The sequence below is a fragment of the Chiloscyllium punctatum genome, chromosome 6, assembly GCF_047496795.1.
Source record: "Chiloscyllium punctatum isolate Juve2018m chromosome 6, sChiPun1.3, whole genome shotgun sequence".
In the NCBI taxonomy this organism is placed as follows: domain Eukaryota; kingdom Metazoa; phylum Chordata; class Chondrichthyes; order Orectolobiformes; family Hemiscylliidae; genus Chiloscyllium; species Chiloscyllium punctatum.
Window position 1 is genome coordinate 52,372,826 of NC_092744.1, and position 25,427 is coordinate 52,398,252.

At 40.3% G+C, this 25,427-nt stretch overlaps 1 protein-coding gene across 5 annotated transcripts in view; it reads right to left on the minus strand.

Moving 5' to 3' along the window:
• Positions 1-25,427, minus strand: part of veph1 (ventricular zone expressed PH domain-containing 1) — a 286,670-nt gene that overhangs the window by 231,393 nt on the left and 29,850 nt on the right. For 3 of the 5 annotated variants that reach the window (XM_072572661.1, XM_072572660.1, XM_072572665.1), the window contains exons 3-4: positions 18,310-18,525; positions 8,096-8,291 (exon numbers count right to left, since the gene is read on the minus strand). In XM_072572661.1, coding sequence (XP_072428762.1) covers positions 8,096-8,291; positions 18,310-18,525 — 412 coding nt within the window. The remainder of the gene's footprint in view (positions 1-8,095; positions 8,292-18,309; positions 18,526-25,427) is intronic. The other 2 variants (XM_072572664.1, XM_072572662.1) reach the window with 2 other exon arrangements.

A 25,427-nucleotide genomic window follows, 5' to 3' on the forward strand; every position in this document is an offset into this window, starting at 1 on the left:
TCATTCCTCACCATTGCTACTATCCGTCCTGACCTGCCAACATTCAGACCTCTACCCCAATTGCCTGGATCTGACTAGATCCTGCATTACCTTGACTGTGTTGCATCCACAATTGTTCATGTTCCCTGGTGTATGAGCAGTGGCCACTACTCCAAGTGGCACTGTGGGTACTCCAGAGCAGCCAGGGTTACAATTGACTAATAGCTCTATGAGGTAGAACTTCCTCCTGGAAAGGTTGAAAAATTAAAGTGGGCCAACCAACGGCAGGTTCAAACCTGACATTAAGCCTGTGGTACAGGGTACTTATCCTTAACATATAATCCAGCCTCGAATCTTGAAAATTCTCTATGTTCAAATAGATGGAATAGGAGGAAGTGCTGCACATATCTCATAGGTACTCATAGAGTCCCTACAGTGTGGAAACAGGCCATTCAGTCCATCTCAAGAACATCCCATGCCCTCATCCTAGCCCTACACCACTGCATTTCCCAATACTAATTCAACTAGTCTGCAGATCTTCAGACTGTGGAAGGAAACCCAGGGAAAATATGCCTGAGGCTGGAATCAAACCCTGGTCCCTGGTGCTGTGAGGCAGCAGTGCCAACTTCTGAGCTACCATGCCACACTACATGCAAACTCCACACATGAAATACATTGATAATCAAAAATTAAAGCCTGTCCATTCAATGTCAATGTCTCTTTACTGGTGAAATGTGTCTTTTGTCACTCGTCCCAAATAACCTCCCTGGTACTGAAACTTAACCCTTACAAATACAGAGGTGCTTTCCTTCAGATTGTTATAGAGTCATAGTAGAGTCATAGATTCAGACAGCACGGAAACAGACCCTTTGGTCTAACCAGTCCATGTCGACCATAAACCAAAACTGTACTAGTCCCACCTGCTTGTGCTTGGCTCATATCCCTCCAGACATTTCTTATTCATGTAGTTATCCAAATAAATTTTAACCACTTTAACTGTACTTACACCTACCACTTCCTCTGGAAGTTCATTCTATATATAAACCACCCTGTACGTAAAACAGCTGCCCCTCATGACTTTTTAAAATCTTTTTCCTCTCACCTTAAATATATGCCATCTAGTCTTAAAATGCTCCACCCTAGGGAAAAGACACTTCTGTTCACCTTATCTATGTCCCTCATGGTTTTATAAACTTCTATAAGGTCACCCCTCAACCTTCTATGCTTCAGCCTATCCAGCCTCTCCTTACAACTCAAACCCTCCATTGCCCACAACTGGCTGGTAGTAAATCTCTTCTGAACCCTCTCCATTTAACAATATTCTTCCTATAATAGGGCAACCAGAACTGGACACAGGATTTGAGAAGAGGTCTCACCAACATCCTGTACAGCCTCAACATAACATCCCAACTCTTATGCTCAAAGATTTTAGCAATGAGGACAAGCACGCTAAAAATGTTGAACGTTTATTTTGAAATCACTATGTTGCTGATTGAATATTAAGTTTGATGTTCGACTCAACACTTTCTTGCTCAGAGAATGTACTTCACATTAACAATTTTGGAATTTGATTGGTTCAGGAGATCCATAGTCATTTGTCTTCCTCACAAAGGACCTAGGTGCCCCAATATTGAGCATTGCACATTTTTAATAACTGGTTGCGGGAACTTTTACAGAGCCTGTGGGCAAGTAATATCAACATAGAATCTCTTCAGTGTGGAAGCAGGGCATTCAGCCTATTAGGTCCACACAGTACCTTGAAAGGGCATCCCATCCAGACCAACCCCCTACCATCTCCCTGAAACCCTGCATTTCCCATGGCTAATCCACCTAGTCTACACATCCCTGGACACTATGGGCAATTTAGCACAGCCAATCAGCCTAACCTGCACATCTTTGGACTGTGAGAGGAAATCCATGCAGACAAGGGGAGAACGTACAAGCTCCATACAGTCACTTTAGGGGTGGTATCAAACCTGGGTCCCTGACACTGTGAGGCAGCAGTGCTAACAACTGAGCCACAGTGCCACTCTGAAGTATTTGTGTATTAAACATTGTTTGTTGCTAACGGTAAAGTTTAGCCCATTGGAATAATAGAGATGATTATCTGAAGCCAAATTCTTTCAAGCTTTGTTAAAACACAAGATTTAACAGTTCAACACTGTTCTTTTTTGAATATAATTTTCTATAATGACTATTCCTCTGCAGTACTAATTATAATCCAAATCCTCTTGAGAAATCTGGAGATTTATGTTTAATGCCAGAAGCACAGTCTAACAAATAAACAAAAGAAATCACTTTAATTTATGTAATGTCCTTCACATTCTCAGGAGGCCTAATAGTGGTCTCAGCTAATATGACAGAATATCTACAGTGTGGAAACAGGCCATTCGGCACAACAAGTCCACACTGACCAAATGAAGAGCATCCCACCCAGACCCACACCCTACCCTATCCCTGTGTCCTTGCATTTCCCGTGGCTAATGCATCCATTCTGCATATTCTGGGTAATTTAGTATGGCCAATCCACACATCTCGCGCATGTTCGGACTTTGGGAGGACCGGAGCACCCAGAGGAAACCCACCTAGACACTGGGAGGGTGTGTAAACTCCACACACACAGTCGCCCGAGGGTGGAATCAAACCCAGTCCCTGGCGCTGTGAGGCAGCAATGCTAACCACTGAGCCACCGTGCTGCTCATGCCACTGTCAAAAGCACAACACTTTTAGGTAGGCAACACAGTGACCAATCGCACACCCGCAAGGTTTCACAAACAGCAAGAAAATAAACAACCAGTCAGTGAGGTTGATTGGAATTAGTTGAGACACACCTTTGTAAACCCTTGTTTTAAGGAGCACGGAGTTTCAGGAAAGAGAGTGATGGGTAAGTAAAGAGGAGAAAGAATTCCAGGAAAAAGAGAGAGGAAGAGCCTTCCAAAGGGAAAAAACAGAGGGGGTATTAATTCCCATGGGTCAACCCTTAAGGGGCTGACTGGAGCTTGATCTGGCTGACTTTCTCACCATTGTAGACCACCACCATGTTAGGTAAAAACAGGGCTGGGCGCACAAAATTCAGCCCAATACTCAGGTAGTGTATTAAAATTCCTGAAGCATAATGAGCAGATGCTGGTGAAGATCCAAACATGTCAGATGACAAAGAATTGGAATTCAGAGGAAGGCCCTGGAATTTATAAATACAGATGCCCTCCTTGGGGCCAGATCCCAATACTAAAAGAGATTTAATTCTAATTGTCACAAAAGAAAAAAAAGTCTGTTACAATTGCTGCAGCTGGAATTATTTTGAAGATTGATGTCCATTTGGCTGAACGAAAGTCTCTTTTGTGAATGCAAAATTGGAACATAATGCTTTTGTATTTCATTTTGCCTGGCAAAATGGTATGTTTAAAATCGAAAAATTACACTTTTATAGGGTTGAAACCATCAGATATATACAAAGATTGAACAGCAGCATTTAAAAAAAAATCACTTCAGCAGCATTTTCTAATATGGCTAAGCATTTTCATAACTACAGCCATTAAAATCAAGTCAGGCCGTCCAACAGAACACAATTTTGCCCAACAGAATTGTGAATGGCCTGTTCCCTAACTCTCTCAAAAAACATCCGCCAGTATGCAAGGAAGAAACCATTATTCACAATCACTTTGGACAATGGACTCTCACTAAGGAAGGAACACCTTAAGTAACGATCAAATTGATTCAAAACTCTAGGCCTGGGATCAACTTGCTATCACCATACTTGGTTAACTAATGAGTTGAGAGGAGAGATCATTAGCTGAGCAAACTAACCCTTTTTTATGTTTTAAGAAACTGGTTTTCCATCAGCCCAGTGGAACAGGACGTGGCAAATGAAGAAGGTGGATCATAAGTGAGATCTGCTCTCTCTGTCCCTCTTTCTCTCTCACTCTGTCTACTCTGCAAACCTGAGTCCAGCATGCTATCGATTAGTTATATACCTTGGTCTGCATCTAAAAATTAGCAGCTGCTAACTTCAGGAAACTAAACAGAATATTGACCAGCAAAATGTTTAAATTATCCTGTCACTGAGTTCAAGAAGACAATTAATCCTGTCTGAAACTATCCAATCTATTAATCTAAAGAATCTGCATATAATTGACTTGTTTTGATTTTTAACTACTTCACCAATGCCGCCCCCAACCCTCACATTGTAAATTAATGCATGGAGTCTGAAATGCATTTGTATGAGAAATTGGAGTATATTTATTATATTTACCAGATAAGGTGATAAGTTCAATAAATATTATTCTCTTAAAGTCATAGAGTCATAGAGATGTACAGCATGGAAACAGACCCTTCAGTCCAACCTGTCCAAGCCGGCCAGATATTCGAGTCCCACCTGCCAGCACCCGGCCCATATCCCTCCAAACCGTTCCTATTCAAAGACCCATCCAAATGCCTCTTAAATGTTGCAATTGTACCAGCCCCCACCACTTCCTCTGGCAGCTCATTACATACTAGTAATACCCTCTGTGTGAAAAAGTTGCTCCTTAGGTCTCTTTTATATCTTTCCCCTCTCACCCTAAACCTATGCCCTCTAGTTCTGGACTCCCCGACCCCAGGGAAAAGGCTTTGTCTATTATCCTATCCATGCCCCTCATAATTTTGTAAACCTCTATAAGGCCACCCCTCAATCTCTGACGCTCCAGGGAAAACAAAACAGCCCCAGCCTGTTCAGCCTCTCCCTATTTTGGTATCATCTGCAAACTTACTAACTGTACCTCTTATGCTCACATCCAAATCATTTATATAAATGTCAAAAAGTAGTAGACCCAGCACCGATCCTTGTGGCACTCCACTGGTCACAGGCCTCCAGTCTGAAAAACAGCCCTCCACCACCACCTTCTGCCTTTGACCTTTGAGCCAGTTCTGTATCTAAATGGCTAGTTCTTCCTGTATTCCGTGAGATCTAACCTTGCTGACCAGTCTCCCATGGGGAACCTTGTCAAATGCCTTACTGAAGTCCATGTGGATCACATCTACCGCTCTGCCCTCATCAATCCTCTTTGTTACTTCTTCAACAAACTCAATCAAGTTTGTGAGACATGATTTCTCACGCACAAAGCCACGTTGACGATCCCTAATCAATCTTTGCCTTTCCAAATACATGTACATCCTGTCCCTCAGGATTCCCTTCAACAACTTGCCCACCACCAACGTCAGGCTCACTGGTCTATAGTTCCCGAGTTTGTCCTTACCACCCTTCTTAAACAGTGGCACCACGTTAGCCAACTTCCAGTCTTCCAGCACCTCACCTGCGACTATAAATGATACAATATCTTAGCAAGAGGCCCAGCAATCACTTCTCTAGTTTCCCACAGAGTTCTAGGGTACATCTGATCAGGTTCTGGGGATTTATCCACTTTTATGCATTTCAAGACACCCAGCACTTCCTCCTCTGTAATATGGACATTTTGCAAGGTGTCACCATCTATTTGCCTACATTCTATACCTTCCATATCCTTTTCCACAGTAAATATTGATGCAAAATATTTGTTTAGTATCTTCCCCATTTTCTGTAGCTCCACACAAAGGCCGCCTTGCTGATCTTTGAGGGGCCCTATTCTCTCCATCGTTACCCTTTTGTCCTTAATGATTCTCCTTAATTCTATTTGCCAAAGCTATCTCATGTCCACTTTTTGCCCTCCTGATTTCCTTCTTAAGTATACTCCTACTGCCTTTATACTCTAAGGTTTCACTCGATCTATCCTGCCCATACCTTACATTTGCTTCCTTCTTTTTCTTAACCAAACCCTCAATTTCTTCCGTCATTCAGCATTTCCTATACCTACCAGCCTTTCCTTTCACCCTAACAGGTATATGCTTTCTCTGGATTCTCGTTATCTCATTCCTGAAGGCTTCCCATTTTCCAGTCGTCCCTTTACCTGTGAACATTTGCCCCCAATCAGCTTTTGAACGTTCTTGCCTAATAAGTCAAATTGGCCTTTCTCCAATTTAGAACTTCAACTCTTAGACCTGGTCTATCCTTTTCCATCATTATTTTAAATCTAATTGAATTATGGTCGCTGGCCCCAAAGTGCTCCCCCACTGACACCAGTCACCTGCCCTACCTTATTTCCCAAGAGTAGGTCAAGTTTTGCACCTTCTCCAGTAGGTACATCCACATACTGAATCAGGAAATTTTCTTGTACACAAATTCCTTTCCAAACAAACCCTTAACACCATGGCAGTCCCAATCTATGTTTGGAAAGTTAAAATGCCCTACCATAACCACCCTGTTATTCTTACAGATAGCTGAGATCTCCTGACAAATTTGTTTCTCAATTTCCCTCTGACTATTAGTGGGTCTACAATACAATCCCAATAAGGTGATCATCCCTTTCTCATTTCTCAGTTCCACCCAAATAATTTCCCTGGATGTATTTCTGGGAATATCCTCCCTCAGTACAGCTGTAATGCTATCCTTTATCAAAAACGTCACTCCTCCCCCTCTCTTGCCTCCCTTTCTATCCTTCCTGTAGCATTTGTATCCTGGAATATTAAGCTGCCAATCCCTGAGCCATATGTCTGTAATTGCTATGATATCCTAGTCCCATGTTCCTAACCATGTCCTGAGTTCATCTGCCTTCCCCGATATTCCCCTTGCATTGAAATAAATACAGTTTAATTTATTAGTCCAACCTTGTCCCTGCCTGCCCTGACTGTTTGACACTCTTCTGGTCTCAACTGTACCAGTCTCAGATTGACCACTGTCTCCTTGGGTTCCACCCCCTCCCCCCCCCCCCCCACCTTACTAGTTTAAATCCTCCCAAGCAGCTCCAGCAAATTTACCTGCCAGTATATTAGTCCCCTTCGAATTTAGGTGCAATCTGTTCTTCTTGTACATGTCACTTCTACCCCAAAAGAGATTCCAAATATCCAAAAATGTGAATCCTTCTCCCATACACCAGCTCCTCAGCCATGCATTCATCTGCTCTATTCTCCTATTCCTGCCCTCACTAGCTCGTAGCACCGGGACTATTCCAGATATTACTACTCTCGAGGATCTCCTTTTTAAACTCCTGCCTAACTCTCTGTAATCACCCTTCAGAATCTCAACCTTTTCCCTTCCTATGTCATTGGTTCCAATGTGGACAATGACCTCTTGCTGGCCCTTCTCCCCCTTGAGAACATTCTGCACCCTCTCTGAGATCCTGGCACCAGAGAAGCAATACACCATTCTGATTTTTCGCTGCTGGCCACAGAAATATCTGTCTATACCTCGGATTAGAGAATCTCCTAACACGATCTCTTGGAACCCGACATACCCCTCGTTGCAATAGAGTCAGTCTCAATACCAGAAACTTGGCTGATCATGTGACATTCCCCTGAGAATCCATCATCCCCTATATTGTCCAAAACAGCATAATTGTTTGAAAATGGGTATAGCCACAGAACACACCTGCACTAGGTGCCTTCCTCTCTTACCTTTCCTGGAGTTAACCTGTCTATATGACTGTATCTGAGACTTTTCCCCCTTCCTATAATTGCCATCCATCACATACTGTTGCTGATGCGAATTCCTCATTGCTTCTAATTGTCTCTCCAACTGATCCATTCGATCTGATAAGATTCGCAACCAACAGCATTTATTGCAGATATCATCCGCAGTAATGCTTAAACTCTGTTCAAACTCCCAAATCTGACAAGAAGCATTGTCTTTTAAGAAAATCATAAGCAAATCTGATTGTTTGTGCATCTTTTACAGCACTTAAACAGTTAAACGCTCACTGAACTGGCAAATGTATTCTAAAGAACAGTTACCATCATAATGAGAATGGGATCAGATAGGGAACTATTCAATCCATTCTCACCCGATCATATCTCTATATATTCTTTAGAACACTGGGAGAACTCCCTTGCTCATCTTTAAATGATGCCATAGGGATTTTTAAGTCTCTGAGCAGGAAGAATAGGACACGATTCAATAACTTATGAAAATCGACAGTTCCAATTTTGCAACACTGTCTCAGTGCTGCATTGATAATCTGCCTAGTTCATGCAGTCAAATTCTCAAGGAACTTATACTTTACACTTTGATTCTGAGGTATTCCCAGTAGCCCATATTGTTTTACTTTACCTTGAAGAATACTGTTTACAATGGTCACTGTGTGCTTTGCAAGAACTTCTGGTTTGCCAATAGCTGCAAGTGCTAAGTAGTTTGACATGTTTCGGGCGAGTTCCTTGTTGTCCATCTGCAGGAACTTTACTGCTACAGGAACAGCAAGAGCCATTACAGCTGGATTACTGTAATTCTGCTGAAACAAACAAAATACCTGAGTGGGAAATCATAGGATGATTAAAACTTAAATATTTTTATCAATTATAAAACAAGACACAGAGTAATTGTCTCATGAAATAAATCAAAGTTTGGGAGCTAACAGTACAAATGATACTTCCACTTTCATAAACTGATACAGTTGGTTATAGCTTAATAAGTCTGCTAGTTTAAACAATTCAAAACAGTTATTTTGAACTACCTTGAATCTACTAAAACTATTTGTAAATGATGAAAAAAAAACTGATCTAAATGGTGATTTCATAAATTTAGTGATGTCAACAAGTAGTGTATTAAAACTGCACACAAGACAGTCAAACTGCTGAATATAGTGTTGCAGTTGTAGCTTTCAATTAGTTAATTTCATAGATGCAATATGGTTTCCACTTCATGAATCAGAGTTTTGACATATTTTGAGCTCATAGGCATGTAACTTCTGAGAAAGGGTCACCCGATCCGAAATTTTAACTTTGATTTCTCTCCACAGATGCTGCCACACCCGCTGAGCTTTTTGAGCAATTTCTGTTTTCATAACTAAGCTTGGAGTTGCTTACAGTTCTGGTGTTTCAAGCAAACTAGCCAACAAAAGTCAAAATTCTATAATTAAAAAAGGTTGTTCAAACAAACTAGTGGTTTTGGTGAAGTGGTTGGGACTTCAGGTTATGAAATTCAGCTAATGAGGTAGTTTTAATGTTCCCTTATCAGAATCCATTGTGTTTTTATTGTAGACAGATCTGAATCATTTGCACCAAGTCAAGTCATAGTAGCTTCCAATAGTCTCCTTTGTTCAGAACTAGTGAAGTTGGTGCCTTGTCTACTGGTCCTTTGTGTCATCTTGCCTAGAATGTTCATACAATACAATTAGTGTTACATTCCAAGAGGCAATGAGTTCATGTTTATTGTGATAACTACTGGACATTCAGCAGTCAATTCACTCATTTATTTTTTGATATTGGCTTTTTTAAAGAATCCAGCAAAAAATTATTTAATAAGATATAATTTTGGGATTTCTCTGCTTCAATACTCGGTGATGTGCAATGTTGTGCAGGAATAAATTAAAGGAAACAACAATAAAGTAATTAGAAAACAGGCCCTTCAGCCCAGCGAGGCCACACCAACCCTCCGAAGAGTAACCCACCCAGACCCATTCCCCTAGCCTATTATCCTAATTTACCCATGACCAGTGCACCTAACCTACACATCCCTGAATACTATGGGCAATTTAACATGGTCAATTCACCTAACCTGCACATCCTTTGGATTGTGGGACGAAACCTGAGCAAACCCAGACAAACATGGAGAGAATGTGCAAACTCCACACAGACAGTCAGCAGAGGGTGGAATCAAACCCAGGTTCCTGCTGCTGTGAGGCAACAGTTGCTAACCACTGAGCCACCGTGCCGCCCCATGGTGGCTCATTGGTTAGCGATAAGAAAGAAAACAGAGAGAATGATAGGCATTTTAGAGACAGCTTTCACATCTTGTGAGGAGTACAGTCAATCATTTCCCCAGTCTATTGCACTTTGAGACCTATGATTTAATAACATCATGGCACATTTTAAAAGACCTACGACCAAGTATTTCTATAATCTGTTCCAAGCATGTTGTAGACTTCTTGCTATTGGAATATGTCCAGACAGTGAATGAATGTCCCACATGTGTTAGGAAATGCATGGCTTATTTTCAATTTTCTTAAAAGTCAAAGTCCTAATCTAAAGCTGCATACTCTTCATTCCCAATAGACACATCATTCTTCTTTGAAATTTGTTTGCCTTAAATATAGCTCTGGCTGGAGCAAAAGATGCTTCTTCAACACTTTGGAAGTACATAACAAACTCATCACTGAGATGCCCAACTCTAAGTGTTAAATCAAGATTGCTTGTGGATAACTTTAATCACTCCATCTTGGGATTCTCTGTGGATTAACAGCATTTGCATTTCGATATTTTAAACATTTGTCCACCAGCAGAATAATAGATCACTTTTTTGCTGAGTCTACAAATCTTACGTCTGATTCATTTGTCAATTAGTTTAATTGTGTGTCCTCTCATTAACGACTTTCAGTATCAGAAAGTTTCTCCTTAAGCAATTAATCAATATACTTCAAGATCCCAGATACCTCCATTAAATCTCCATTCCCCTGCCCTATTGCTCAACACTTACCCCCTAACAGTGGGAAGAAGCCAGAGAAAACCCACACAGAGATGGGGAGAATGGGGAAACTTCACACAGTCACCCAAGGCAGGAACTGAACCCAGGTCCTTGAGGCCGTAAGCCACCATGCCACCCACTGAATTGCTGAAGTGTCACAAGACTCAAAATGTTAACTCTGCTTTCTCTCCAGAAATGCTGCCAAACCTGCTGAGTTTCTCCAGCAATTTCTGTTTTTGTTACACCACAAAATATTCTAATTAAGTTTCAAATTTTTAACAAAATAAACTAGTGGAAAAGCCAATTTATGGCATTATCGCTTGACAAAACGGACACAATTAAAAATTACCACTTTTATTTCTGCTTGTTGTCAGTGCTAGAACAATGTTAGGAAAGCACCAGAATAAAGTGGAGAAATAAGGTATTAATTGGCAAATTATTTCAGAAAGCTATATTTTAGAAGTAAACTGAAGAAAAATTAGGAGATAGCGCCCTCGAGGGGTAATTGTTAGAATTATCCACAAACATTGGCTTTATATGAATAACCATAAAATAAAACAAACAAATCATGCATCAAGAATATAATAAGAGCTCAACAATAAAATATCACCAGTTATATTATGATTTTTGATGGAAGGAGTATACATAGAAGGCTGCAAGCTGCCACTGAAGGAAAAGTACCTCCATTGAATTATTTGCTCAGGGAGATTTAAAAAATGAGTTCAAGGCACATTTTCACATAAAGGCAATTTCCCTCTCAATCACAAATTTAGTACAAAGAATATAACCAATCTTAACTCTTAAAGACATCAATTAAAGAAAAATCAGCAGCTGGCTCAAATGTCCCTGTCAAGAACATTATTCGCAATGAACGCAGATTAAGTTAACCATATTCCATCTCTGTCTCCAATGAGGTAAGCTCTATATAAGGTCTGTCATGTGGTATTAATATCATGGTAAGTTTTCTCACTCTACTGGGGAAGAGCTTAAGTGAACTCTGCAGGAGAATGGGAACTGAGAGTGTGCTGCTGGAAAAGCACAGCGGGTCAGACAGTGTCCGAGGAGCAGGAGAATTGACGTTTTGGGCATAAGCCCTTCATCAGGAATCCTCTTGACTCTGATCTCCAGCATCTTCAGTCCTCACTTTCTCCTAAGGATTCTGAAAGGAGTAAGGTGGACGTGGAAGAGTAGAAGTGGGCGTAAACAACGGTATAAAATATACAGTAAATGAGTTTGGCTATGCTTACTAATTATACATATCTTAATCTCTGAATATATTGAAGAAGGCAAATGAGCTATGGATACAGAGACACTTGGAAGTGTGACAACATGGGCATTTCTGAAGCATGGCTTAAAGCAAGATAGAATCCTCTTCCAAGGATCTTTAGATGAGAGAATTGAGGAACGATGGTATACCAGAAATATTATTGACAGGAACCACTAGGAGAGATGTTGCTACATTGACATGATCTCTGGATGATCACAGACCTGGATAACACCTTTGGATAATGAGTTCAAATCTCACTATGTGAGCAGCTGGTGGAAATTACATTAAATTTATAAATAAAACATTTTTTTTAACAAATTGAAAACTAATATCAATATATTTATGGAAGAAAATATCCTGCCTTTACCTGGACTGTGACTATATGAAATCTTGTGATTCCAGGCACACAACAATACGTTTGACTCTTAATGGTCCACAACAATGGATTAACAAGTGACTCAGTTGCTCTAAAATGCTGCAGAAAAGTTAACGAAAGGAGATGCACTAATTCTGACAAATGGAGAATATTCAATCACTGTTCGAACTCGTAGATGGCAGACAGCTTTTGGGAAGTCAGGGGATGACTTGCTTTCTGCAGCTTTCCCAGTCACTGACCTGCTCTTGAAACTACAAAATTTATACAGCTAGCTGAGTAAAGTTTCTGGTCAATGTTAACCCACAGAATGTTCAAGCAGCATTCAACAACAGTAATGCATCATGTCAAATGGAGATTGTTAGGTTTTCTCTTGTTGAAAATGGTCTTTGCCTGGTGCACGTGTGCCATGAAGATTACTTGCCCGAGCCTGAATGATGTCCAGGTCATCAGCAAATATCATCACCTCTTAATTTAAGATGGAGAATGCTGCTGATGTAGCATGTCAAGATGGTTGGAGCTTGACATTGTTGCAGGAACTCCAAAGGGCAATGTCCTGGGGATGAGATGCCTGGCCCCTGACAACTGCAGCACAATCTCCCTTTTTGCTGGGTATGGCTGTTAACAGCGGATTTGTGGTTGAGAAGGAAACTGCCTTGATGTGAAAATGTGCCTTGAACACTTATTTTAATCTATCTGAGCAGATAATTCAATGGAGACACTTCTCCTTGAATGGACTTCAATTTTACTACATTGGACCAAGATTGAAATGTAGTTTGGAACTGAGTGATGCTGGCGGAATCCAAACTGAGCATTGATCAATGGGTTACTGCTGTGTACGTAAAAATTGGTAACTTTCCCTACTTTTTTTTTGAGGATAGAAGATAGCCGGATTATACTCCATATTTTCAGATTGATGCCAGCATTGCCACCATATGCACACAGCTAGTCTTAGATCACAAGTCTTCTGTAGTATCAAATGTTGTCAGGACCTAGAACCTTTGTTATATTCAATGCCAAGAGGCATTTCTTTGTTTCATGCAAATTGAATTAAATTGGTGTAAGCCTGGCACCTTTGACCCTCCAGTGGAGGCTGATGTGGATCACTTCTGATCGAACATTCTTACAAATGTTACAACCTTGACAGCAAAGGTTAGAAGCCATCAAAAATGGTCATATCTATGGATTTGGGTGAAGGAGATTATATGAACATTGGAATTGAATGAAAAAAAGGATGGGGAGAATAGTTTACTTGTAAACTAATTATAGAAAATGAGGATTAATATAAAATTGAGATGAACGGAAGATATGTCATTGAAAAATTTGTTTCGTCCAGTTTTTAAGAGAGCATTTTGTGGCATTGTATGAGGGATGAAAGTGGCTTGGAGGAAGAGAAAGTGTCAAGGTCTGAATTGAGCTATCAAGCCTTGACTTGATCTCCCTCAGTGTGCTGTTGCAAACCCATATTATTCTGGAGGAGAGGCTTGCCCACCACATAGTATTCTTCTGGGGTCAAGTAATGAATGCAAATTCTGGATGTAGGTTTGCTCATTGAGCTGGAAGGTTCATTTTCAGACCTTTCATCACCATACTAGGTAACATCATCTGTGATCCTCCGGATGAAGCGCTGGTGGTATGGCCCACTTTTTATTTATGTGTTTAGGTTTCCTTGGGTGGGGGATGTCATTTCCGGCAGTGACATCATTTCCTGTTCTTTATCGCAGGGGTGGTAAATGGGATCCAAGTCAATGTGTTTGTTGACAGCGTTCCGGTTGGAATGCCATGCTTCTAGGAATTCTTGTGCGTGTCTCTGTTTGGCTTGTCCTAGGATGGATGTGTTCTCCCAACTGAAGTGGTGTCCTGCCTCACCTGTATGTAAGGATATTAGTGAGAGTGGGTCATGTCATTTTGTGGCCAGTTGATGTTCATGTATCCTGGTGGCTGGTTTTCTGCCTGTTTGTCCAATGCAGTGTTTGTTACAGTTCTTGCAAGGTAGTTTGGCATCTGTGCCTAAATTACAAAATACAAACACTACACTGGACAAACATGCAGAAAACTAGCCACCAGGATACATGAACATCAATTAGTCACAAACAGACATGACCCACTCTCACTAGTACCCTTACATACAGGTGAGGCAGGGCAACACTTTGGCTGGGAGAACACATCCATCCTAGGACAAGCCAAACAGAGACACACACGAGAATTCCCAGAAGCATGGAATTCCAACCAAAACTCTATCAACAAACACATTGACTTGGATCCCATTTACCACCCCCTGAGAAAAAGAACCAGAAATAGCATTACCACAGGGGATGACATCACCACAGGAAATGACATCACCAACCAAAGGAAACCTAAACACGTAAATAGAAAGTGCCATATCACCAGTGCTTCATTCAGAGACTCTCTGTTGATGTTACCTAGTATAGTGACAAAACATCTGAAAATGAACCTTCCAGCTCAGCGAGCAAACCTGCATCCAGAAGCTCAACCTGAGCTACAAATCTTCTCAAAGCACGAATGCAAATGTTAACAATTACCAATTTTTTCAAATCCATTTTTTAATCTAGTTCTGCCAAACAAAGTATAACATTGTAGAAAAATGCTCCCTATTCCTAAATACACATGTTCAAATAGCTAGAGAGAATGGAGATCTGGTTATTAAATCTCTAAATGTCATTAGAAAAAAATCATTAATGGAAATGCAGCAAAGCAAGGAGATAAATAAGGAAGTATACTGAGGGAATAATATTAACTACAGTGAAAGCTTTCTTAGATTTCCTGTGTCTAAAAGCACGATTGCTGCTAGGCAACAGGGGATTAGGATAATATGTTGTTTTAGGGACAAGCATTTAGATCAATTAACACTTGAGTTTTCGAAGCTTTCAATAATAAGGTTAGTGTAAAAATTTGGAGATGCCAGCAATCCAGAAAAAACTCAAAAATATTACCTCTGTCTAAACAAAATGAACTAAGAAATCTCTCACCACTGGGAGCCAAGAATGAAAAGCATTATCCATGGGAAAAACAGACTCAATGGGATCAGAGTCTCAAATTACACTTTACTGGACTGTTTGAACCAGTTGTACTTGTGTCATAATGTTTGCTGAAGTTTAATGTAATAATAATTTAACAAATCCATCTAAAGTGATATGCAGTGATGGATAGGGGCAAAATCTGTGGCTCTATTAACATGCTGAGATTGCACCTTAATTCAACATTGAGGCAAAGGCTGAGAAAGCAGAACTTTTGTTTTTGTTCTGTCTGTTCGGTTCATAAAACTGATTCCAAAAGGCAAAATTTATGATTTATTGAATAGTTTTATATAAACATTTGGAAACTGTTTAAGGAATGATTGAGCACTATTTTTTGTTTATGGTAATATATACATTAGTTTATAACAGATTCTAAATACCTCAGTAATGTGGAAAAGAAACATATAAATGATTAGTCAGCTGAAGGCATCGGAGATGTGGATATATAAGAGGTTGTTCCACCTAACCTGTTCCTACTGCTCAGTGCATAACAAAGAGAGAAAGTTACAACATTTTGGTCACATCATTAGACCAGACATTAAACAGACACAATTATTGGACGGAAAATGTGGGAGACATAAGCCAAGGAGAAAATAGATGATTATCTGAAGGTACAAAGATCCTTCGCAGAACTTTTTTTAAATACAATCCCTACAGTGTGGAAACAGGCCATTAGGTTCAACAAGTCCACGTTGACTCTCCAAACAGTAACCTACCCAAATCCATTCCCCATTACTCTACATTTATTCCTGACTAATGCACCTAACCTATATATCCCTTAACATTATGGACAACTTGGCATTATGGGAATGTTCAAGAACAGCAGAGGACAGGCAGAGCCATGTCAGTCAACCTTCGGAGAAGATAACATCGCGAAGGAACAAAGCAATTTATCCAAGTCAGAAAACTTATTAATACACTGATGAGGATGGTTTGCCTTTCTATTTAAGAAAGGAAGAAGAGAGAATGGTCAGCTATCCTAACTTCAGTAGCAGACGTAATGGTGAATCTATTATTAGAGACATGCAACAGGCCACATTGAAAATCATATGATGAAGTAGAGCTTCCTCAAACAGCCCTTCCAAACCTGCAACTCCTACCAAGTGGAAGGACAAAGGCAGCAGATGCATGGGAACACCTGTAAGTTCTCCTCTACACCAAATGCCCAAAACTGTGTCACTATTCCTTTGCTGTCAGTGGTAGAAAATCCTAGAACTCCCCTCCTAACAGCATAAGATGCATCGTCCATTCATGTATTACAAGAAGTCAGTTCTGAAGGGCAAGTGGGATGCGTAGAAAAGCTGGCAAAGCCAACACCTACATCCCATGAACAAATTTTAAAAAGACATACATTTATAGAAGAGAAATCATATTTGACAAATCTGTTAGAATTTATGGGGAAATAACAAAGAAAAGTAATTTTAATTTACATTCTAAAAAGCATTCAACACAAATTGCTTTTAAGCAAGATTAGCATGAGTGGGACTGTGTTGAGGGTGGTTGAATGTTGAATGGATGGAAATATTTGGGTTGGGAGCCTGTAACAGATAAGGTATCATAAGGATCTGTACTTGGACCTTGGTTATGGACAACCTGTTTTCTTGACTTTAATGAATGCACAAATTCAAATATCTTGATGGTACATGATAGGGTGGGTAAGGAAGTGATGAGAGAGTGGATGAGCCTGCAGAGGGATATGGACAGTTTGGGTGCATGTTTAAAAACATTTTTGTTAGAATACAACATGGCAAAGGGTGAGGTTACCCTTTTTGGTAGGAAAAGCAAAGAAGCTGAAGTATTTTTTTGAATGCTAACAGCCTGGGAAATCTGAGGGACCTGATGTCTTTGTTCTTTCATCACAGGAAATGAATATACAGGTGCAGAAAGCAATTAGGAAAGAAACTGATTTTTAGCTTCTTTTTCAAACAGATTGGAGTACAACATGAAGAAGTTTCATGACAATAATCAGCGCATTTCGTGAGACCACTTGAGCCTGGTGGCTCTCAGCCTGGTCTCTTGGTGATTCTTTTGGCCAGTCTCTCGGCAGTTCATGGTGGTGTCTTGGCTCAGCGTGCAAGTGAAACCTGCCCGGGCATGTTCCCGAGACACTGACAGAGATCAGAGAAGCCTAGGTTTCAGCACCAGTAATGGCATTTGTGCGGCTGCATCAAGAACATGTAGTTGAAGTCTCCCGGAGTGTGAGATAAGCGGATAACTCATCAAAGACTGCTGAACTTCTAACTTATTCCTTTATTTTCCTAGTTTCAACTATAGAAAAAATCTTTAATGTTAACTATGACCTTTTTTTTATTTTTTTACTTATTCAATGAAGTAACTTTTTACTTCTCATTTCTCTTACTACTTTGTACCCAAACTTGTTTGGTACCTGGGTACATTGGTACCTAAGATGGCACGGTGTGTGGCAAAATTATACACTTTTCACTGTACTCCTGTACTTGAGTACAGATGACAATAAAATATAAATCTAAAATCTAGATCTAAACCATATCTTGAGTACTGTGTGTAGCTTTGGACTTCTTACTTAAGGAAGCATTTTCTCATCCTTTACAAATTTATTCAACCAATTCCTGGGATGTCTAATGGCAAGAGATTGGGCAGCCTATGCTTTAAGGCAGAAACAAATACAGAAACGGACTATGAATAGAAAAAGGATGTGGAGAGGTCCTTAAGGAGCGAAATAGACTATAGATGAGCATAGAGAGAAGCTGACGGGTTGCAACATCATTAGGGTGGGGATTAAAGTGTTGGACACTGACTTTGAAAAGGTTCAAGGCAATTTTAAGGCCATTCTCCTGAGCTGCCCTTCCTCACAAGCCTGCTGGACTGATGAGTCACTGTTATTGCTGGAACACAGTTCAACTGCTGGAATTTGGCATCACTTAATGCAAAACTTTTTTAGGTGGTTTTGCAGAACCACCTAAGAATGTCCAATCTGCATTTCTAATCCCCATCCTACAATCCCAGGTCCCAGACCAGGAGATAAACTAGTTATGTTAAGCTATATTAAAATGGAATATAATATTTTTTTAATTAGAGGCATCTAGTATTCAATACAGTTGTCAGAAAAAAATTCCATCAAACATTACTGTACTTTCAATATTATTATTTTCACTTAATTCAATGTATTCCTACCACATATCATTAAGTGATTGTGCACACAACTTACTTGAAAGATGCAACTCATTATATCAGAAACAATTTTAGCATGCGGAGTATCTTCATCCTTGCTGACTGGTTTCAGATTATGTTCTAAGCATGATTCCCACAATGTTACAAGAGCCTTCCCATGCTTCTCAATAGATTTTGTTTTCCTTATTGCAGTGGTGATTCGAGTAATGCAGATTTCTACCACTGCCTGATCATTGACATTCTTCAGATAGTCCTAAAAGAGTGGAAAAACAAAATATTACATCACTTACATGAACTGCAAAATCTATTCATATTATTCTTTATCTGAATAATGCTGAAATTAAATCAGACAACACCAGCCTGGATACAAACTATAGCCCTGGCCAGAGCTGTGGCGATAGGGTTAACTTGGTGCAGGTGAAGACAGATGCCCAACAGTTCAGGAAGAAGGTCAATGATCTTTGTGGTCCATAAGGATAAGTGTTACAATCTTCTCTTTACTACCTTAGGCTCAGGACCACCATTCACTTTAATTCTGCCACATACACCTTATCAGGGCTAGTGGACTATAACTCTCACTATTACATGGATCATACACACTCAAGCACACACAGCCATCTCATGCTCCCAAACAGTTAACTCTTTCTGTCCTCTGTGCTTCCTACTCACACTCTGGTGGCATGTCACCACCTCTCCTGCCCCCAAGTCATCACTAACTTCTTCTCTATCCACTTACTTCCTACTCTCTCTTTTTTTTACTTCATTCAAGGAAAACTGGCCCACACCCATAGCCTGATGTCTCCATGGTACCCCAACTGACAGACCTATAATCACCAAACTGGTTACACTTGACCTACAGGACTGACTTTGGCCCAAATCCTGGACTGCATGGATGCTAACATGATGATGGATCAAAACTCCAGAGCATTCAGACAGTTTTTATTTTTAATCCCAAAGTACAATGTTTTAAAAGGGGTCTGCTATCGGAAAAAACAGTGGATTTAAATGCAGGAACTGTCTAGCAAAGTCCTGTGTGAAGTCAATGAAATGTTGCACATGTGAATTGTGATGGAAACTTCAAATAGGAAGGAACTTGTTAAGAGATAACAAGAGGGCTAATTACAACTTCCCCTCCCCCAGAAAGCCACTTCTTGCAGACATGTTTGATTTATCCTCCAGGAATATACAAACCAAAAGTGTTAAAAGGCCAGCTCCAACTCTGGGGTAGCGGATTGGTGAGATTCTCGTGTGTATCAGCTGTTAGCGTGTTGTGAAAATCGCGTAGTTACCCCAATGCAAGGAAAAGAAAGACCTTCCTCTTACTCAGAGTGCAGCAAGCTCCCAGTTAAACTGAGAGTCAGGCCAGAGAAATTCTAACCATTTTACAAAACCAAGAATTGGCTGTTCAACCATTAAATTCAATGCTACCAATAACTTCTACTGTAACTGAGGCAAACCCACTCTTTGTAAAGATTTCAAAGACTGATCTGTATGTCCGTTATTTTTAAAGCATTTTCCTCTTTTAGACTCAGCCTTATTTCTAATCTGTATTTTAGTATAGTGCATTGTTAATTCTTCTCAGGTTTAATTATTCATAACGTTGCTTTTTTGTAAACACAAGTAAGACTGGTTAGATGGCTTCTTTTAAAAGGCAAATTAATGTTGTTTGGGGGCGAAAGGTATCCACCAGGGAATGAATCCTTTTTTAAATTAAACTTGTTGCAACCAATCAAGAGGATAGGTGAATTAAAAAAAAGGAGTTAGTTCATCCCTCTTACACAGGAGCTTAACAGCTTAAGGAACGCAGTCTAGAACAAAAATGAATTGGGGAACCTTGTCCAAGGTCTGCTTGGAATAACACTTAGCCTTGGACTATGGTAGGACCAAGCACTTGATTGATTGTGGCCATCTTCCTGGACTGCAATTGAATGAAGTCAGAAGTTACATAACACCAGACACTTCACCTGATGAAAGAGCAGCACCCTGAAAGCATGTGATCTTAGATAAACCTGTTGAACTACAACCTGGTGTCCTGTGATTTCCAACACCAGCATCTCCATATCATGCAATAATCCCCTAATTGACTGTAATCCCCTCGCAGCCCACTAATGACTGCTAATGAGGCCATTTGCCTGAAGCACATGCAGTGTCTTTGTGGTGTTAACTACTGGCACATGTGTGACAATGACATAGCATAATGCCATACAGCAACAAACTCAGCCCCAGTGCTCCCACCAGGACAAGTTGCCTGTTTCTCCATCTGTGCTAAAAGGCAATGCAAGCCTCAGAAGCTAGCAACCTGTATCTGAGCTTTAATGACCCTGTTTTGCTATGAAAATACCGTGACCTCTAGACATAGGTTGAGAGCCAGTCAGTGCTAAAGTCAGTGAGTGTGCACTATGAAAACATTGGAAGTATATAAAGGCAAACAGCCTCTGACAAAGCACAATGCGAGTGCTAAGAAAGCAAGCTGAAGGTGATAAAATGTGTCTTGTGCAGATCTTTAAGATACATGTGTGTTCTTGCGCACAAAGTGACCAGGCAGGACACAAGTCATAGGTGTCCCTGCTTTCTGATGCATAGTACTGAGAGTACTGATGTCCGAGTTAATCCAGGAATAGGCATAATGATGTGGTGAGGTCGATGGTCCACCAATATCAACTTTCATAAATGAAAGGTCAAGGATGGTGGTCATGGAAAATGCAGGGCTGCTGTTGTGAAGAAGCAGCTGTAGAATGGTTAGTATGGGCACTTGGAGCTGCAGACACCAGTTTATTTATCCCTAAATGCCCCTGGGATTAAGTGGCTCACTAGAGGTTGCTGTGAGTCTGGAGTTATATGTAGGCCAGATTAGGTAAGGATGACAGATTTCCTTCTCTAAAGGAAAGTGAACCAGATGGATTTTTATGATTTGTGACATAGTTTCCATTAGTCTAGCTTTCAATTCCAGTATTTAATTGAATTCAAATTTCACTATTTACCATGTTGGGATTCAAACCGATGTCTCAAGTGCATTAGCCTTGAGGTTTGGATGGCTAATGTAGTACCACTATGACACTAAAATAAACCCAAGAACTGTGCATGATAGAAATCTGAAACAAAAACAGAAACTGCTGGAGAAACTCAGCAGGTTCTGGCAACATCTGTGAAGAAAAAGCAAAGTTAATATTTCGAGTCCAGTGACCTTTCTTCTGGGGTAGTAAAATTACCCTGGTATCTGGTGCTGAGGAGGCCAAGCTGAAAAAGGCAGAGCAAGTAAAAATATGGAAGCTACAACAGTGAATGACAGGAGCATGACCATGCTAAGCAGAGTATTGATATTTACAGATGTGAGTGAAAGCTGCAAAGGAATAGAGTTGATACGTAATACGGTATCATCTTGTTTGATCTGTAACAAGATTATTGTGTGTTCATGACTTACCTCCTCAAATCCTACGATATTTTCCTCACTATGTTTTACTGGATTCTTTATAGTGAGCAAATAAGGTTCAAGCATGACAGCCTTTCAGACCTGGAACTTTACAAAATGCAGTGAGAAATGTATTATGAATAGGTCAGTCAGAAACATTGGGCTAAATATTTCTTTTTTTTTTGGCTAAATCTGAGTATTTTTAAAGCATTTGTCACTACAAGCCCTAGAGAGTCCTTTCACATTTTCTTACTAAACTCGCCTCTTTAGTTATCTATCATTACCCTGTGGTAACTTTCACATCTGATTTCCACCCCACCTTACCACACACAATTCTTTGTAAGTAGTCCTGTTTTCCAGGTTCATTTTTATTTTAGCTGTGTCCATGACTGCCTGGCATGCCCTCCTGTACTCTTCATTGAAACGGGATTAATTCCCAGGCTTGATGACATATGCTGGGCCATGAGGTTACAGTTTGTGTCTGAGTACGATTCAATGCTACTGATAGTTCACAGCATCTCAAGGATGGCCAGACTCGAGTTGCTAGAAATGTTCGAAGTCTGTCCCATTTGTTACAGTGACAGTGCCACACAACATGATGGGTATTCTCAATTTGAAGAGTAGACTTTTTCTCGAAAAGGACTGTTTGGATCTTCAACAGACTAGACTATGATCTCTTGCAAATACAAAGAAAACAAGGGACTGGTGACCAACATTCCCTCTAAGCCACACCACCACTGGAGGTTTCCACATACACCGATCCATATGCCATCGTATTGGCTTCTGCTTCTACAAACCACTGTTACTGAAGGATCTCAGAAAAGTGAAGTTGCTTATGAATCCTCACTCCACCACTGTCTTAGAATTATGTCCCAAGCTACAGACATATTTTATGGTTTTGCTTCTAAAGAACTCATAAGGACAATGGTTAAAAAAAAAATCAGTTTTGATTCTCCTGCATGTTAGTGGGAGAGAACGTCTTTGTGTATAGCAGCTTAGGTTCAACCATTAGCATGCCATGGAGGTCACAGCTGAACAATGATCCCTTGGTCACCCCTGTGTTATAGGTGAACAATCTCTTGCACTGAGTGCTAAAGGTCAGTAAGCCTACAGCCAGATTAAAGGGAAACAGGACAACAAAATGACTATTTTTTACCCTGAATGTTGAAATTCAATCACTGTCAAAAGGATCATAAATACAGAATCTCAACAAATCTGCAAAAAAAAACCATGAAATTGACAGCTTTTACAATTCAGTATTTATTGCCCATCCCTAACTGGCTTTGAGAAGGTGGCGGTGAGCTACCAACTTCAATGCTACTTGTAAATTCCAGTGTAATGGCTGCACCATTCAACTATCTGCTTTGTAAGTAGTTGAAACTGACCTTTTGTTTTAGGACTCACCTGTTATTTCTAATCTTGGAACAAACAGGGATGGTGATGGTGTGGTCTGGGACATTATATATAAAGTTAAAATTCTGTATGTCTATGTCAGGTTATTGCTTGAATAGTCTGAGACAGCTTTCCCAATTTTGACACTTCCTCCCAGACATTAGTATGGTGGAATTTGCAGGTTGGGTTTGACTTTGTCCTTTCTATTGCCTATGCTGTTGCCAGATGATCCATCTATTTCACTCCTTGGAGACGTTTTAGCAGTTGACACAGCTATGCGGTTATTATGCCATTTCAGAGGGCAGTTAAATGTCAACCACTTTGCTAAAAATCTTCAGACACGTGTAGGTCAGGGAAAAAACAGCAGATTTCCCTCTCAAAAGGATATTAGTGAACTACAACAACTGTTTCATAAATTCACATTCTGAAGCAGCTGGAATTTTTCACCCACGATCTGAGGACCATTGTCACTCATCATGATGCTTGGAATGCCATCACAACCAAAGTGTGCTTTCAGTGACAGTTGAAGCTAGCTGGTCTATCTCCCAATACCAGGTTATAGTCCAACAGCTTTATTTGGAAGTACAAGCTTTCATCAGCTACCTAACAAAGGAACAGTGCAGCGAGAGCTTGTACTTCCAAATAAACCTGTTGGATTATAACCTGGTGTTGTATGATTTTTAATTGTGTCCACCTCAGTTCAACACCGGCGCCTCTACATCATATCTCCCAATAGTCTGAATATATATCACTGGTGACAATATAACCAGATTCTGCAAGAGGGAGGAGGTCTGTTCCCAGCTTTATCCATCATCTGTCTGGGATGTCTTGTGCCATCAATGGCTCGCTAACTTGTTTCACTTGGTACTTGGTTCACTTGGTTCCTGAAGCCTGCCATTCATCTCCTTCAGTTTTGCAGAGACATGCATGCCCTGCACTTTAATCAACTGGTCTTCAAAAGCCTCCCGCATGCCAGTTGTAGGTTTTTCCTCAGATTGAAGTGTTCCGAGGTGGAAGATCTTCAACCCCATGGCATCAATGTGGACTTCACCAGTTTCCTCATTTCCCCTTCCCCCACCTCACCCCAGCTCCAAACTTCCAGCTCAGCACCGTCCCCATGACTTGCCTAACCTGCCTATCTTCATTTCCACCTATCCACTCCACCCTCCTCCTTGATCTATCACCTTCATCCCTTCCCCCACTCACCTATTGTACTCTATGCTACGTTCTCCCCACCCCCACCCTCCTCTCATTTATCTCTCCATCCTTCAGGCTCTCTGCCTGTATTCCTGATGAAGGGCTTTTGTCTGAAACATGGATTTTACTGCTCCTCAGATGCTGCCTGAACTGCTGTGCTTTTCCAGCACCACTCTAATCTTAACTCTAGTTTCCAGCATCTGCAGTCATTGTTTTTACGCTGTATTTGACCCTTGACCAATTGAGCACTCTCACCCGAAGACCACTCTTGTCTGCTGAGCTCAACATAAATGAAATACTTACAACTTCAGTTTTACTCAAATTGTTGGATAGCGTTGTGAATTAGGAGAATTTGAAAATTTATCTGAGTGTTTCCCAGTCAAACTAACTTATAACCAATTCAATTATAACATTATCTAAAACCCACAAGGAATTACTATCAGTGATTTATTTTGTTCAAAGCAATAATTTAAAGGGAAATGACCAAGCAATTAGTTACACTTCATTCTGACACCAATATACAACTGATCATTTTAACTCTAAGCCAGTTGACACTGTCAAGTAGCAACATAAGAATATTAGACAATGATGAACTAGCTCCACATCTGTATCTGATATTATTGTTAAATTACTAACTACACTCAATGTTATTAAGACAATGCATACAAATTAAGTATTTTAGCTTGCTCAAGTATCACTTTTTGATCTATTGCAAACGTATGAATGATAAAGAACATATGCAATTGTTTTTAAATTTACACATTGTAATCCAAACACACAACTTAATGAAACTTTGCTTCAGTATTCATTACTCAGAGGGACCTTGATGTTTCTGAGGATAATGTGATATGCTCGAACAGGTTGATGTTAAGTAGGAGGATGTGCTGAATATTTTGAAATTGGTGAGGATAGATAAACCCGCTGGGCCAGACGGGATATACCCTAGGTTACTACAGGAAGCACAGGAAGAGATTGCTGCACCCTTGGCAATGATCTTTGCGTCCTCACTGTCCACTGGAATAGTGCCAGATGATATTATTGCCAGGTGGCAAACATTATTCCCTTGATCAAGAAAGGGAATAGGGATAATCCTGGGAATTACAGACCAGTCAGTCTCACATTTCTGGTGGTTAATGTATTGGAGAGGATTCTAAGAG